Raw genomic sequence first — 17896 nt, forward strand, 5'->3', positions numbered from 1 at the left:
AATGTGGCAAACCACACCTGAGGGAGGGAACTTCATTCACAAAGCACTAATTTTTTTCTAATGGAGAGAATGCATGTTTTTGGCTCAGCTTTTTCACAAGGGGAAAACTAAAAAAAAGCAGCTTTTCCACAATCGATCTTATTTTGTCTCCAGATCTTCACAATCATAGAATGAGATGGCACAGATGAAGGTCATTCAGCCCACCATGCCTGGGCCTCTTAACAACAACTTGCATTTATAATGTTGGAATGTAGGAAACGCGGCAGCCATCTTGCACACAGCAAGCTCCCACAAACAATGTGATAATGACCAGATAATCTGTTTTTTGTTCTGTTGATTGAGGGATAAATATTGGCCAGGACACCGGGGTTAACTCCTGCTCTTCTTCGAAATAGTGCCAAGGGATCTATTAACATCCACTTGAGAGAGTAGACGGGGCCTCGGTTTAAGGTCTCATCCGAACGACGGCACCTCCGACAGTGCGGCACTCCCTCAGCACTGCACTGGGAGTGTCAGCCTAGATTTATGTGCTCAAGTTCCTGAAGTGGAACTTGAACCCACAACCTTCTGACTTAGAGGCGAGAGAGAGAGAGAGTGCTACCCACTGAGCCACAATTGACAGTGCTAGAGTTACATGCAGTAAGGCTGGATGATGAACACATGTCGCCTGACCACTGTGTGGCATCAAACACTTGAGGTCATAGCGTTCCAGTGATTTCGTCATGCAAGAAACAGGAACGATGGGCCGAACAGCCTCCTTCTGTGCTATATCATTCTTATGTGAGTGACAGCCCTTTCAATTTTACATGTGATGTTTGAATAAGAGTATAAATTCTGAACTATTTATAAATGTGTTTTAATTTTTTGGTTATTTCTGATCTACAGAAGTTCCAACCGTGCCTGTCACAGAAATGCTGGAAGAAATTGTCACAGGCCTGGAAATATGTAAGTATAATCAGAAACAAAGGAGGCACAGTGTTTGCGATTGAAGATATATTCAGTAAGATCCCGCACTAACCCTAATGCTGCCAAGCAGAACTCCTGAGCTTACTCCATCACAGGACAATCAAAAAGCAAGCACTCTGTCCGAGACCGTCCACTTACTCCCTGATTGAGTAAAACAATTCTGAGGTCTGCCGTGTTAGTCCCTTGATATTGCTTGGGTTGACCAACTGAGCCGTAAGAACATAAGAATTAGGAGCAGGATTCAGCCATTCGGCCCCTCGAGCCTGCTCCATTGTTCAATAAGATCATGGCTGATCTTCGAGCGGAGCAGGCTCGAGGGGCTAGATGGCCTACTCCTGTTCCTAATTCTTATGTTCTTATGTTCAACTCCACTTTCCCGTCCAATCCCCATACCCCTTGAATCCCTTAAAGTCCAAAAATCTGTCTATCTCAGCCTTGCAAATACTCAATGATTCAGCATCCATAGCCCTCTGGGTAGAGAATCCCAAAGATTCACAGCACTCTGAGTGAAGAAATTTCTCCTCATCTCAGTCTTAAATGGCTGACCCCTTATCCTGAGACTGTGTCCCCTGGTTCTAGACTCTCCAGCCAGGGGGAAACATCCTCTCGGCGTCTACCCTGTCAATGCCCCTCAGAATCTTTGCGTTTCAAGGCAATAGTGCTCCATCCACTATTTGCTGCAGGTAAATCATATCAAAAGGCGAGTCAGTCAGTGATATGGTACAATCCTGTCCATCATCAGACTTTCAGCTTTTACAAAATACGAATAAACAGAGGAGAATGGGAAAGAGCAGAAATAGGACCAAGGGCGATTTTTAGATAAAGTGATTTTTAATGTCCTCGCAGCCCGCTTTATTGGTGTTATGTCCTCTCCAGTCTTGGGGGCACTGACTCTCACTGGGTACAGTTCTACCTGTTGGCACTCGTTGCTCTCCAGTACCTCTGCCAAGTGGCCAAGACTGTGAGTGCAGACACATGACACGACTCTGGGAATCTGAGCCTGTGCTTACCTGACTTCCACAGAGTGGATGTGCACAGCCAAGCTATCGGGGGGGAGGGGGGGGGGATGGGGAGACGGGGTTAGGGTGGGGGGGCAGGGGTCAGCCGTGAGGTTCGGCTCTTTGACTGTTTTATGAAAAAAAAAATTGCATTTATATAGCGCCTTTCATGACACCGGGCATCCAAAAGCACTTTACAGCAAATGAAGTACTTTTTTGAAGTGCAGTCACTGTTGTAATGTAGGAAATGCGGCAGCTAATTTGTGCACAGCAAGCTCCCTCAAACAGCAGTGTGATAATGAGCAGATAATCTGCTTTAGTAATGTTGATTGAGGGATAAATATTGCCCAGGATACTGAGGATAATGCCCCTGCTCATCTTCGAAATAGTGCCATGGGATCTTTTACATCCGCCCGCAAACAGACAAGGCCTCGGTTTAGCGTTTCATCGGAAAGGTGGCACCTCCAACAGTGCAGCACTCCCTCAGCGCTGCGAGTAGCAGCCTAGATTTATGTGCTCAAGTCTCGAGTGGGGCTTGAGCCCATGACCTTCTGACTCTGAGGCAGGAGTGCTACCCACTGAGCCACAGCTGATACTTGTAGGGTCAGCATTGCAGTAATACTGCTGGACATTTCAGCTACTTATTCGGGCTGTATCGGCATCACTGCGTGGTCTTTTTTTTTAAATGGCAAGGCTTGAGCAGCTGGAATTCAATGGAGCTGCTGGCAGTCTAAGGGTTAACTCCCTCGCTGTGAGTTATGCAACAGTGTCATTTTATAGCAATCTGAATTTCCATTACAGCAAATAATGAGGTTATGAATCTGCACTGAGCAATTGTCCAATTAAAATTCTTCCGCTGCCAATGCTAACTCAGCATTTATATCAGACGTTTGTCAGCTCCTGCATTTAGCGCTTGAGCCCAGATTGTACAGGTGAAATAGAACCGATGTTGCTATTGTGTCAGGTCTGGGACAGGTGGTTGTCTAACAGTATGAGTACTGCATGTTCCAGTGCCACTGCGGACTCCTGCGGAATTAAGACCTTACCCCGTCACCATTGGGGACAGGGAAAGAAAGCATCATTGGAAAGATCTATTTCAGAACTGAACAGGTTCCAGCCCTCTTTATGTAATCCTTCGGGTTATTCCACATATTAAAAAAAAATTTCAATCTAATGCAGATGTAGGAACCAGACTTGAGAGCCCGCAGCAAGACCTGAAGCTGACTTCCTACTGGGGGGAAAGAGACCCTCGGGGCGAAGGAAACAGATGGGGTAGTATTCACCGGTCTAAGCCGCGATTTATCAGGCACGCTACATCAGAAAATGTGCAGCGCAACGTGAAGTCTTGCCTGGGATCTTGCTGTTCACCTGGGGACCAGTGAGATTGGAACTCCTGAGCACAGCTGGTGTAAATGAATGGGCCGAGTGTTTCAAGAGTGAAGCTCGTGCAGAGGAAAGGTTGAGCAGGTTGGGCCTCTACTCATTGGAATTCAGAAGAATGAGAGGTGATCTTATCGAAACGTATAAGATTATGAGGGGGCTTGACAAGGTGGATGCAGAGAGGATGTTTCCACTGATGGGGGAGACTTGAACTAGAGGGCATGGTCTTAGAATACGGGACCGCACATTTAAAACTGAGATGAGGAGAAATTTCTTCTCTCAGAGGTTTGTAAATCTGTGGAATTCGCTGTCTCAGAGAGCTGTGGAAGCTGGGACATTGAATAAATTTAAGAAAGAAATTGACAGTTTCTTAAGCGATAAGGGTATAAGGGGTTATGGGGAGCGGGCGGGGAAGTGGACCTGAGTCCATGATCGGATCAGCCATGATCGTATTAAATGGCAGAGCAGGCTCGAGGGGCCGTATGACCTACTCCTGTTCCTATTTCTTATGTTCTTATGTTCTTAAGGTGAGGGCAGAACTTACTGGAAAACAACTGAAATCTGTTTTTTTGTCCCCAGATGATTATGACCTGTGGCCAACACAACCCCCCTCCGAGCCATTCACTACACCCGCTTTTAAAGACGATTACACGGAGGAAAAGGAAATCACAGAAGTGGAGAAGATAGGTAGGTTCATCACATTGTTCTTGCTGTTCGGAACAAGAAAGGGTGAGAGAATACTGTAATATAAGCACCTGTGAGTATGCTCATAGATTTGTCGAACTGTTTCGAGGGGATCGGGCAGGTCGGAGGGCCTCCTCATAGGGCTGCTCCTGGGCCTTGCCAAGGCGGCCATTAACCGGTCCAGGCAGCGGGCAGTCGAGGGGGTCGTTCAGCCCGACTGCCTGCCTCTCTTCCGCGGTTACCTCGAGCCAGGGTGTCCCTGGAGATGGAGCACGCGGTGTCCACCGGTACGCACGCGGCCTTCCGCGAGAGGTGGGCACCGGATGGACTGGAGTGCATCATCACCCCCGGCAACCAAATTTTAACTGTGAGGTTTGATTTATTAATTTGGCTGTTCCAGTGTCCCTTTAATAACTTGGCTTTAAGCTCTATTTAAAATAGTTGTAGAGCTGTTGCATTGTGAGTGGCTTAGCCAGTCACGTGATGTTCACAAGACTCAATAAAACCCCAGCCAGTTGGGTCTAGGTCATCCACGATGAGGTATGCAGTTGTGAGCACAGTGGATGAACTGGTAATGTGTAGTGTGATTGTTAAACCTTTGTTCATAAACCAACTAGTTCTTAACAGCAAAAATGAAATACCGCGGATGCTGGAATCTGAAATAAAAACAGAAAATGCTGTGGGTCAGGCAGCATCTATGGAGGCAAACAGAGTTAACATTCGGGTCTGTGACCCTTCATCAGATACTGCCTGACCTGCTGAGATTTCCAGCATTTTCTGTTTTAGTTCTTAATAGCAATGTGTTGCTATGAGTTCTGAAGCAAATAATCCATGAAACAAATACATCGCAAATACCAGCTGGGGACCTGTGCATGGACACTTCCAGTTGGAGCCAGGTGCCACAATACTTCAATGTTCTGAATACCTTGGGGGGGTCGGGGGGAGACATTAGTCACAATGCCTGAGAGCACTGGCCCCTCAGCTTCCCATCATCTCATGGCCAATCTCTCTAGTTGTCCATGGAAGGGAGGGGAAACCTGAACCGTTTCCTGCTATGATTGAGAGATGACTATATCACAAGGCCGAGCCGTCCCACCCTCTGACTAGAAGATGAGCTTCGATGGAGCAAATGGTCTTTTTCTCGTTTATCCCTTTCCTTATGACTCAGAATCACGATGTGGATGTGGAGAGATAGCTAGAGAATGGGAGGAAACTTAATGAGAAATTATGAAACATTGCACATATAGTGAATTAAAGACTTGGAATTTATATAGCCCCTTTCACGTCCCTGGAGTGGGATTTGAACATAGAAACATAGAAAATAGGTGCAGGAGTAGGCCATTCGGCCCTTCGAGCCTGCACCACCATTCAATATGATCATGGCTGATCATGCAACTTCAGTACCCCATTCCTGCATTCTCTCCATACCCCTTGATCCCTTTAGCCATAAGGGCCACATCTAACTCCCTTTTGAATATATCTAATGAACTGGCCTCAACAACTTTCTGTGGTAGAGAATTCCACAGGTTCACAATTCTCTGAGTGAAGAAGTTTCTCCTCATCTCGGTCCTAAATGACTTACCCCTTATCCTTAGACTGTGACCCCTGGTTTTGGACTTCCCCAACATCGGGAACTTTCTTCCTGCATCTAACCTGTCCAATCCCGTCGGAATTTTATATGTTTCCATGAGATCCCCTCTCATTCTTCTAAATTCCAGTGTATATAAGCCTAGTCGATCCAGTCTTTCTTCATATGTCAGTCCTGCCATCCCGGGAATCAGTCTGGTGAACCTTCGCTGCACTCCCTCAATAGCAAGCACGTCCTTCCTCAGATTAGGAGACCAAAACTGTACACAATATTCAAGGTGTGGCCTTACCAAGGCCCTGTACAACCGAGAGGAGAGAGGGTGCTGCCCACTGAGCCACGGCTGACACTGTCAGGGCATAAAGGCGTAAAAGACAAAGGGGTCGAAACTCAATGATGGCAGGAGCACTAAAGGTGAGCTAGAAAATCAGTCACCCATTATTCACCTGATTTCACTGGAAAGGAAAATTGCGCGGGCTTTATAACGGGCAGCCGGTTTGACACCACCAATTCATGCCCCGCCAACATTGAACTTAACCCCCAAAGACTTCCGATTGAATGAGAACCATTACGAAATGCACAGGAGGTGCGGTGTGGGCACAGGGCCCAATACTGCTCAATAAAGGCAGACGGCAGAACCGAAACGAAAGCGTTAATAGGAAGCAATCAATGATAAATTCAGACTGACGACAGGCATGAGCTAAAAGGAATATATTTATCACCACTTTGGCAGCCGGGAGCCCTTCCCCACACACTAGGGTTTAGCATATACTTGAAACGGAAAAATTGGCAGGGATGTCGGGAAAGAGCAGGAGAGCGGGATTAATTGGACAGCTCTTTTAAAGAGCTGGCAGAGGCACGACAGGCCAAATGACCTCTTCCTGTGCTGTATGATTCTTTTCTGAGATTGCTCGCTGTGCATAAGGACTTGTCGTCTTGCTCTGCTGTGCCTTTCAGTTAATTCCATTCTCGGACGTGAAGTATTCAGTTCTGAATTTTTCTTTCTCTCCCTTTTACAGTCGAACCCACCGAAGCTGCAGAAATTCCAATGGATCCGTATGGAGAGAATTATGATTACAAAACAGACGAGGATGAATGTGTGTTTACAATAACATTTTTCTTTCCCCCAGCGTAAACAAAAAGTGCTGAGCCACTAAACGTAAACCTCTGCGCCTGTTAGCACTGTGATCTAATGGCAATGCATGCAAGCGCAGTGTAGCATTAACCCATTGTTGAGTGGACACAGGCATAAAGAAAGACTTAGATTTATATAGCGCCTGTCATGACCACCGGACAGCCAATGAAGTACTTTTGGAGTGTAGTCAATGTTGTACTATGGGAAACGCGGCCCAATTTGCGCACAGCAAGCTCCCACAAACAGCAATGTGACAATGACCAGATAATCTGTTTTTTGTTGTGTTGATTGAGGGATGAATATTGGCGAAGACACTGGGGATAACTCCCCTGCTCTTCTTAGTAATAGTGCCACAGGATCTTTTACATCCACCAGAGAAAGCAGACGGGACCTTGGTTTAACGTCTCATCCAAAAGACGGCACCTCCAGTGCTTCCTTAGCACTGCACTGGAGTGTCTGTTTAGATTTCTGTGCTCAAGTCCCTGGAGTGGGACTTGAACCCACAACCTTCTGACTCAGAGGTGAGTGTGCTACCCACTGACAGCTGACACAGTAATGACTCCTTGAAAGGAGGCGTAGATCAAAGATCCAAGGGAAAAAATGTCTAGAAGTATTTTTGCAAAAACGGACTAATTTATGATGGCTGAACATCAGCCAGCACTGTTACGCAAGTTCCAGCAAACCTCGTGCAGGATGAATCATCCTTTGTGTCCCAAGATCAGATACTTAAAAAAACATAGTATTATTAGTCTTTGCTGGTTTGGAGGTAGCCATCTTTTGATCAACCAAAGGCAGTATTTCAAGGAAATATAAGAGTCACTCAGCCTATCCAGCTTCCAAGACCTGCTTTGCATATATGTTTATTCTTGATCCCCAGAAAATTAGTGGATACAGTATAAATATTTTAACTGAAACTAAACGCCTAGATTTTTTAAATATACAAAACATACAAAAATGCTATAAAGAAAAGCTGGAACAACCGGGGCATTTTCTACTGAAACAGAAAGGATTAAGAGGGATCGAAAGCAGCTTTTTCAAATTCTGAATGGTTTTTCGAGGGTAAAAGGTGAAAGGCTAAAGAGCCCACTTTTTGTCACTGGAAGAGCAGGGTACATGTGACTAATGAGGCAGAGACCATGACATCATTTGAATGTACTAGGCTAAATATTTGAAAAAGAAATCTATGAGGGGATGACAAAAAGAGGAGGGAAAGTTGGGATTGGAGCAGGATGCTCCAGTTAAAATACTTGCAGTGCCACAGGGTTGATGAGTAAAAGGATCCCCTTCTGTGCCCTAAATTCCATGACCGTGAAAATAGAAATAAATTGAAGACTGTACTGCTAATTAGAGCATAAGCACATAAGAACATAAGAATTAGGAGCAGGCGTAGTCCATAGGGCCCTTCGAGCCTGCTCCGCCATTCAATAAGGTCAAGGTTGATCATCGACCTCAACTCCACTTTCCCACCCGATCCCCATATCCCTTGATTCTCCTAGACTCCAAAACTCCATCTATCTCAGCCTTGAATCTACTCAATGAAACAGCATCCACAGCCCTCTGAGGCAGAGAATTCCAAAGATTCACAACCCTCTGAGTGAGGAAATTCCTCCTCCTCTCTGTCTTAATAGGCCTACCCCTTATCCTGAGATTATGGGCTAGATTTTACACTTTTGTGTTTATTGCCCAAAAATGAGTGTTATTTCTGACGTGGGTGGTAAAAATGGGTTTTCAGATCGCCAGCTTCTCGCCCATTCTCATAGCACCTAGTCTCCATTTTTTAAATTGGGCGTTACCACGAGCGATATGACCTTCTGCCGTAAAATATCACCATCCTTAGCAACGGCATGGCAACACTCGAATCCCGCGATTCAGGAGGTCACGGGTCATCATGACATGTGCCGAAGAGGAGACAGAGAGAGAGGAAGCTGAGAGGGACTGAAGGCGTGTGTGGCTGTGGTGTGTGCTTGTTTGGCTGCTGTGGGAGGCACGACGGAGATTCACCAGCAACAAAAAGCCTACTAAGGAGACTAGGCACCAAGAACATAGTTGGCACCGTGTTTTTGTCCGACAAATAAGATATAACATGGAAGGGATGGTGGAGGCCCTGGAGCTGGTGGCAGAGGGCTCCTAGTGGTCCCGGAGCGTGGCACTGTACCCCAAGGTGCCGCACCCCCATTGCCAACCTGAGAGCCAGGAGCAACATCTTGCTTCTGACTCGGAGCACAGTCCCACCTCTGGACCGTTCTCTCCCGTATCCGTCCAAGCAGCGGTTCGGCCGTCATCCCCACAACCGCCCCCCCCCCCCCACCAATGAATCATCCCCTGAGGAGCTCCTCGGCCAGAATGCTTGGAGTCACGAGGGGCAGGGATAGAGGTGGGGAAGAGAAACTTGGTTTGGGTGGGAAGGATTGGTTTTTACAGAAATACTAATGATTTCAGACAACTGTTCAGTTTAAATGTTTTTTATTTAACAAAACCTTGTTGCGCATTGGCTCAGATAGCTGCACTGTTACACACTGGTGATTCCTTAACATCAAAGAGTATAATTACACTTAACTTCAATCAGCTTAAACTTTAACTGTCACCAAGATGATGCCCACCATTGAAGTATGACCTGCACACCCAGCAGTGTGTCAGCCTTGTAAATAACACCAACGTTCTTTCAGGAAAAGCGCTCATCGATGAGCTCCTGATGTAAGGCACTTGCAGCTATCATGCCACCACGGGCCCTTTCATGCGGTCTACCGGGGGCGGGGGCATGGCTTCAGTGTCAGCCTGATTGTCTGGGCCGATGTCAGCGTCTGCCTCCTCGTCCTCCTCTTCCTCTCTCTGCTGAGGTGGACTGTCAAACTCATCAGGCAATTCTTGTCCCCTTCTGATAGCCAAAGTTGTGCAGCATGGAGCACACCACCATGAATTGAGTACCTGCTCAGGATAGTATTGGAGCTCACCTCCTGAGTGGTCCAGGCATCTAAAGCACTGTTTAAGTACTCCAATAGTTTTCTCCACGATATTGCAAGTGACTCTGTGGCTCTCGTTTTATCGCCTCTCGGCTTTGGTGTGGGAGTCACGCAGAGGGGGGTCATCAGCCAGGTGGCGAGGCCATATCCTTTGTCACCAAGCATCCAGCATTGACCTTGTGACTGATTGTTAAACAAGTCATGGATGCTGCCTGGAAATTTAGCATTCACTACCATTATAATTTGCCGGTGGTCGACAACGAGATGGATATTCAGGGAGTGGAATCCCTTGCGGTTCCTGAAAACCCCTGCATCCTGAAAAGGTGCCCGCATCGCGATGTGCGTACAGTCTATTGCTCCCTACACCTTGGGGAAGTTTGCAATTCTGGAGAATCCTAGAGCCCTCTCTGTGCCTCCCTGGTCATAGGGAAGCTGATCAAGTCCTTCCTGCGTGTGTATAGGTCTTCAGTGACCTGTCTAATGCAGCAATGTGTGGCATGCTGAGACAGACCGCAAATGTCGCCAGCTGAGGCCTGAAAAGAACCCGAGGCATAGAACGACAGTGCCGCGGTGACTTTGACCTCGATGGACAGTGCCGTTCTGATGGTGCTGGCAGGATGCACCATCAGTGATAACCTCTTTGTGGAGTGTACTTTCAGCCATCTGGAGTCTGCAGCATGTAATTGGTCATCAAGAGAGGGTGAGAAAGGTAAGGCCCCATTGCAATAGCTCTTTGTTTTCCACCGATTGGTCAGGAACAATGAATGTCCCGATGAAGACACCTATTAAATTCCAATCAGTCACAGTATGGTCAAGATGTTTGTACAGATGTTCACGTCAACTCCAACGACCTCCAGAGTACATCCAAATTCCCCCGAGGTTGACGCACAGCAACCTTTTAAAGGATGCGACGTGTGCTTTAGAACATGGCGTCCATAACGCTGTAATTAATTCTGGTTAGTTCCACTTTTTCCGGGCATTTTTTTGGACGAGCGATATTGTGGGTGAGGTGGTGAAAGTGTCGCTGGGCGATCTCATGGCCGCTATTTTCGGCAAATATGATCTTTCCGACAAAAAAAAGTGAGCAGTCGATATTATTGAATCTCGGCGTTAATTCCGTGCGGAAACTAACGCTGGGCGATATTATGGGCAATTATTTCGCCCATTCTGAAGATTCCGCCCAAAAAAAGTGGGTGGAGGTATTATTTTTTCCCGGCATTACGCACATGGGGAAAGTAACGCTCGGCGATAAGTTTCCGAAAAATGCCCATCAGTTTCTATTTTGTGGCTAAATGGTCGATATACGGGCGTTATACGTCATTTCAGCAGTAAAATGAACGTTGTGGGCGTTAAGCATGCAAAAAAAAGTGGAAAATCTAGCCCTATGTCCCCTAGTTCTATTTCCAGCCTGGAGAAACAACCTCACAGCATCTACCCTGTCAATCCCCTTCAGAATCCTGTATGTTTCAATGAGATCACCTCTCATTCTTCTAAACTCCAGAGAGTAGAGGCCTATTCTACACAATCTCTTGTTATAGGACACACTTTAATCCCAGGAATCAATCCAGTGAATCTTCCTTGCACTGCGTCCAAGGCAAGTATATCCTTCCTTTGATAAGGAGACCAGCATTGTGCACAGTACTCCAGGTATGGGTTGAGTACCAAGTTCAGAAGCAACGCTCAAATGTAGCAACATTTCAAAAGAAGGAATTACCTTCATACAGCACCTTTCACAACCTCAGGTTGTTTCAAAGTGCTTTGAAGCACTTTTTGAAGTGCAGTCGCCATTGTAATGTAGGGAACGCGGTAGCCAATTTGTGCACAGCAAGCTCCCACAATTAGCAATGAAATAAATGACCAGCTCGTCTGTTTCAGGTGTTGGTTGAACATGAGAACATAAGATAGGGAACAGGAGTAGGCCATCTAGCCCCTCAAGCCTGCTCCGCCATTCAACAAGATCATGGCTGATCTGGCCGTGGGCTCAGCTCCACTTACCCGCCTGCTCCCCGTAACCCTTAATTCCCTTATTGATTAATAATCTATCTATCTGTGATTTGAATACATTTAATGAGCTAGCCTCAACTGCTTCCTTGGGCAGAGAATTCCACAGATTCACAACCCTCTGGGAGAAGAACTTCCTTCTCAACTCAGTTTTAAATTGTCTCCCCTGTATTTTGAGGCTGTGCCCCCTAGTTCTAGTCTCCCCAACCAGTGGAAACAACCTCTCTGCCTCTATCTTGTCTATCCCTTTCATTATTTTAAATGTTTCTATAAGATCACCCCTCATCCTTCTGAACTCCAACGAGTAAAGACCCAGTCTACTCAATCTATCATCATAAGGTAACCCTCTCATCTCCGGAATCAGCCTAGTGAATCGTCTCTGTACCCCCTCCAAAGCTAGTATATCCTTCCTTCAGTAAGGTGACCAAAACTGCACGCAGTACTCCAGGTGCGGCCTCACCAATACCCTCTACAGTTGCAGCAGGACCTCCCTGCTTTTGTACTCCATCCCTCTCGCAATGAAGGCCAAAATTCCATTCGTCTTCCTGATTACCTGCTGTACCTGCAAACTAACTTTTTGGGATTCATCACAAGGACCCCCAGGTCCCTCTGCACCGCAGCATGTTGTAATTTCTCCCCATTCAAATAATATTCCCATTTTACTGTTTTTTTTTCCATGGTGGATGACCTCACATTTTCCGACATTGTATTCCATCTGCCAAACCTGAGCCCATTCGCTTAACCTATCTAAATCTCTTTGCAGCCTCTCTGTGTCCTCTACACAACCCATTTTCCCACTAATCTTTGTGTCATTTGAAAATTTTGTTACACTACACTCTGTCCCCTCTTCCAGGTCATCTATGTATATTGTAAACAGTTGTGGTCCCAGCACCGATCCCTGTGGCACATCACTAACCACCGATTTCCAACCCGAAAAGGACCCATTTATCCCGACTCTCTGCTTTCTGTTAGCCAGCCAATTCTCTATCCATGCTAATACATTTCCTCTGACTCCGCGTACCTTTATCTTCTGAGAGATCATTGTTGTCCAGGACACTGGGAGAACTCCAATGCTCTTCAGTATAGTGTTGGCCTTGATTTTTGAGATCAAGTCTCTAGAGTGGGACAGGAACCCACAACCTTCTGACTCAATGACTGTCAAAGAGCCAGGGAAACAAACCAATCCCTTTGCTCCTGATGTTAATCACAGTGTATTATCTCCTAGCTAGCTACCAGGCCAACTGAGAAAGGGCTGATGTTCTTCCATTAATTTGCTGATTGAGTAAATCCCAAATAAAAATACATGGATGGCCACCGTTCATCCAAGGCCTTCAATTCTCTGGGAATTTGTACATCATCATTTCCCTGGGAAGTCGTAAAGTCTATCGTCCCTCTGGGGAAACTCAAAGAATCTTACATTTGAAAGACTTCAAACCAAATCTTGCTCTTTGTTGCAGATGGGTGGAGCAGTCCGGAGAAAACCCCCGAGAAACCTTATGACACAACGCTTGAGGAAGAGCTAGAGTTTGAGTTGGAGATTGATGAACTTGAGCCAGATGAATATGGAGAGTGTAAGTAATCTGCCGTGCATGTGTCTGGTCTAAGGCTGCTTCAGCGATCATAAGCCCTAAATAAACCTCGTATCATTGCAGCGACACAGCTGATTGAAGGCTGCCACAGCGATCCCTCTACATGGACCAGCTCTCGTGTTAATCTGCAAATCTCAGCAGGTCAGGCTCAGCAGAGTTAATATTTCGGGTCGATGACCCTTCATCAGCGTGGAGAGGAAGCAGAGTTAACGTTTTGGGTCGATGAACCTTTGCTGCCTGACCTGCTGAGATTGCCAGCATTCTCTGTTTTTATTCCCGATGGGATTCAGCAACTGCTACTGTGCAGTCAGAGAAGGACTGGATGTGACGAGTTTGCATCTGGGACCTGAATTCACAGGCCAGGCTGATGGGATGAAAGTCGGCTGGTGTAAAGATCCTATGTGAAATGAGTTTGAAGCCTCCACCCACTTGCTTGTGGACATTCACAATTCCCAAAACAGCGCATAATATTACCACAAAAATGGCACTGGCCAGCATCCTCACTCAGTGGGGGTCATTTTGACTTAGTGCGATAGCGTAAAACGGGTGACAGTAAATCAGTGGCACGTTCTACATCTCTCCCGATTTTTAATTCCATTGAAGTCAATGGCATGCCGATTCGTTGTTGCCCAGTCTGGCATTTTTAAATACTGAAAGTGTAACAATACACTAAAAACTCCCCTGCAAACAGTAACCTTTAATGGATTACATGGGATATACGACACAGAAACAGGCCATTCGGCCCAACCAGTCCATGCCGGCGTTTATGCTCCACTCGAGCCTCCTCCCGTCTTTCCTCGTCTAAATCTATCAGCATAACCCTCTATTCCCTTCTCCCTCATATGCTTGTCCAGCCTCCCTTTATATGCATCGATACTATTCGCCTCAACCACTCCCTGTGGCAGCGAGTTCCACATTCTCACCACTCTCTGGGTAAAGAAGTTTCTTCTGAATTCCCGATTGGATTTCTTGTTGACTATCTTATATTAATGGCCTCTAGTTATGCTCTTCCCCACAAGTGGAAACATTCTCTCTGTATCCACTCTATCAAAACCTTTCATCATTTTAAAGACCTCTATTAGGTCACCCCTCAGCCTTCTTTCAAGAGAAAAGAGACCCAGCCTGTTCATCCTTTCCTGATATTTATACCCTCGCATTTCTGGTATCATCCTTGTAAATCTTTTTTTACACCTTACAGGCGATTATTTACTGTAAGTGATTTAAAAGCAGAGGAGCAAAAAGGATCCGATTAACCCAGGAAAGTGACTGAAATAAAAACAGAAACTGCTGGAAGTACACAGCAGGTTGGAAATGGAAATGACAAATTAGCGTTTTGGTGGGACCTTTCATCAGAACTTCACATTGAAGGGCCTCCATCCAAAAAGTGTTACTTTGTTACTTTGTTTTCAGGCGCAGACTGGCCGGCTGTGCTTTTCTGGCACTATCTCTTTTTTAATTTTAGATTTTCAACCTTCAGTTCTCTGTGAAAAGAGCCTCTCCTGGCTTATTCGCGCCTCAATTTTAATTTGCAGTCGGTAAACTGGGCCAATGGGAACTGAATGGGGAGGTGTCTGTAGGACGAGAATGTGATACGCCCGTTCTCAATGTGACCCGCAGAGAAAGAAAGAAAGACTTGCATTTATATAGCACCTTTCACGGCCACCGGACGTCTCAAAGCGCTTTATAGCCAATTAAGTTTCAAATCAAAATTAAGGTCATCAATTATTGATCTCTGCATGTTGCAGGAACGGTTTAAGGACCACAATTTAATCATTGTTGGTGACTACTTTAGCTCTCAGTTAGCAGTCAGCAATGTCTTAGTTAAAGAAAGAAAGATTTGGATTTATATCGCGCCTTTCACGACCACCGGATGTCCCAAAGCGCTTTACAGCCAATGAAGTGCTTTTTGAAGCACAGCAAGCTCCCAGAAACAGCAATGTGATAATGACCAGATAATCTGTTTTTTGTTACATTGATTGAGGGATAAATATTGCCTTGGACACCGGGAATAACTCCCCTGCACTTCTTTGAAATAGTGCCATGGGATCTTTCTGAGGGGGCAGACAGGGGCCCTCGGTTTAACGTCTCATCTGAAAGACGGCTCCGCTGACAGTGCAACACTCCCTCCGCACTGCACTGGAGTGTCAGCCAAAGTTTATGTGCTCAAGTGCTGCGAACAGTAGTGAGTGAGACTGGAGTATATCTCCTTTGCTGCGACACTGTGCTCCTGCCTTTGTGCTGCTGGTTCTGTGGGTTGCCATGTAGCGATTAAATCAGCATAAGAAGGATTCTGTGTGTTTTTCAGTACAACCGAAAGAGCTGGAACCGGATGAAATATACAACTATGAAGATACATGGGAGGAAGAACCTGAGATAGAAGATAACTGTAGGTATTTTTTATGACCGTGAATGTGTACTGATACTTTCCGTCTGCGTAATAGTGTCATGGGTTTCTGGATTGTGTCACGTTGCACAGGCTCTTAAATGACAGAATTTCATTTCAGACACTCTGACAATATAACGTAGAATATATAACGCAAAAACAGGCCATTCGGCCCAACTAGCCCATGCCAGTTCTCATTGGATTTCTTCAATTCTCTCTTCAAGTCCAACAGCAACACATGTGGTGGCAGCATGGTTACTGCCAGGTCACTGCTCCCATACACCAGGCATTTTAACAGCAAGGATGCTTCTCTCTCTGCTACCTCTCAACTCCAATCACAGTCACTCATTCCTTACTTGGCAAAATGCGACTGTGGAGTCATAAGAACATAAGAAATAGGAGCAAGAGTCAGCCACTTGGCCCCTCGAGCCTGCTCCGCCATTAAAATAAGATCATGGCTGATCTGATCGTGGCCTCAACTCCACTTTCCTGCCCATTCTCCATAACCCTTGACTCCCTTATCGTTCAGAAATCTGTCTGTCTCCACCTTAAATATATTCAATGACCCAGCCTCCACAGCTCTCTGGGGCAGAGAATTCCAAAGATTCACGACCCTCTGAGAGAAGAAATTCTTCCTCATCTCTGTTTTAAATGGGCGACCCCTTATTCTGAAACTATGCCCCCTAGTTCTAGATTCCCCCACGAGGGGAAACAGCCTCTCTGTCTAGTTCTAAGTTCAATCTCTATGCTGGCTTTAAACTCTCTAACTGGCTTCTGAGATAGTCAGCCTCTGATTTATCATTCAACATCTATTTTCCTCGGTCATGTTTTTCCTCTCTTATTGTCGATTGTATTCAGCCGATTTGGGAGGCTTTGTACTGTTTTTCCTACATTTATTTGGTGGGCCTTGGGCTACAGCCCCATCCGCCCCGTGGTCAATCTGCCCCGTGGTCAATGGTCAATCCGCCCCACGGTCAATGGTCAATCCGCCCCGCGGTCAATGGTCAATCCACCCCGTGGTCAATGGTCAATCCGCCCCATAGTCAATGGTCAATCCGCCCCGGACAATGGTCAATCCGCCCCATGGTCAATGGTCAATCCACCCCGCGGTCAATGGTCAATCCGCCCCCCGGTCAATGGTCAATCCAGCCCCGGTCAATGGTCAATCCGCCCCATGGTCAATGGTCAATCTGCGCCCCGGTCAATGGTCAATCCGCCCCCCGGTCAATGGTCAATCCGCCCCATGGTCAATGGTCAATCCGCCCCGTGGTCAATGGTCAATCCGCCCCCCCGGTCAATGGTCAATCTGCCCCGTGGTCAATGGTCAATCCGCCCCGTGGTCAATGGTCAATCCGCCCCCCGGTCAATGGTCAATCTGCCCCGTGGTCAATGGTCAATCCTCCCCGTGGTCAATGGCCAATCTTCCCCGTGGTCAATGGTCAATCCGCCCCCCGGTCAATGGTCAATCCGCCCTGTGGTCAATGGTCAATCCGCCCCGTGGTCAATGGTCAATCCGCCCCGCGGTCAATCCGCCCCCACGGTCAATGGTCAATCTGCCCCGCGGTCAATGGTCAATCCGCCCCCCGGTCAATGGTCAATCTGCCCCGTGGTCAATGGTCAATCCGCCCCGTGGTCAATGGTCAATCCGCCCCCCGGTCAATGGTCAATCTGCCCCATGGTCAATGGTCAATCTGCCCCATGGTCAATGGTCAATCCTCCCCGTGGTCAATGGTCAATCTGCCCCATGGTCAATGGTCAATCCGCCCCGTGGTCAATGGTCAATCCGCCCCGCGGTCAATCCGCCCCGCGGTCAATGGTCAATCCGCCCCACGGTCAATGGTCAATCCGCCCCATGGTCAATCCGCCGCATTGTCAATGGTCAATCCGCCACACGGTCAATGGTCAATCCGCCCCGTCGTCAATGGTCAATCCGCCCCATGGTCAATGGTCAATCCATCCCGCGGGCAATTGTCAATCGGCCCCGCGGTCAATGGTCAATCCGCCCCATGGTCAATGGTCAATCCGCCCCACGGTCAATGGTCAATCCGCCCCATGGTCAATCCGCCCCGCGGTCAATGGTCAATCCGCCCCGTGGTCAATAGTCAATCCGCCCCGCGGTCAATGTTCAATCCGCCCCACGGTCAATCCGCCCCGCGGTCAATGGTCAATCAACCCCGCGGTCAATGGTCAATCTACCCCGTGGTCAATCTGCCCC

General features: G+C 47.0%; 1 protein-coding gene across 1 annotated transcript in view; it reads left to right on the top strand.

The window, feature by feature from the left end:
• Nucleotides 1-17896, top strand: part of LOC139234984 (inactive carboxypeptidase-like protein X2) — an 81835-nt gene that overhangs the window by 12583 nt on the left and 51356 nt on the right. Inside the window, exons 3-7 of the mRNA XM_070866041.1 lie at nucleotides 886-945; nucleotides 3924-4031; nucleotides 6633-6710; nucleotides 13167-13280; nucleotides 15604-15684. Coding sequence (XP_070722142.1) covers nucleotides 886-945; nucleotides 3924-4031; nucleotides 6633-6710; nucleotides 13167-13280; nucleotides 15604-15684 — 441 coding nt within the window. The remainder of the gene's footprint in view (nucleotides 1-885; nucleotides 946-3923; nucleotides 4032-6632; nucleotides 6711-13166; nucleotides 13281-15603; nucleotides 15685-17896) is intronic.

The sequence above is a fragment of the Pristiophorus japonicus genome, chromosome 22 (genome assembly GCF_044704955.1).
Source record: "Pristiophorus japonicus isolate sPriJap1 chromosome 22, sPriJap1.hap1, whole genome shotgun sequence".
In the NCBI taxonomy this organism is placed as follows: Eukaryota; Metazoa; Chordata; class Chondrichthyes; family Pristiophoridae; genus Pristiophorus; species Pristiophorus japonicus.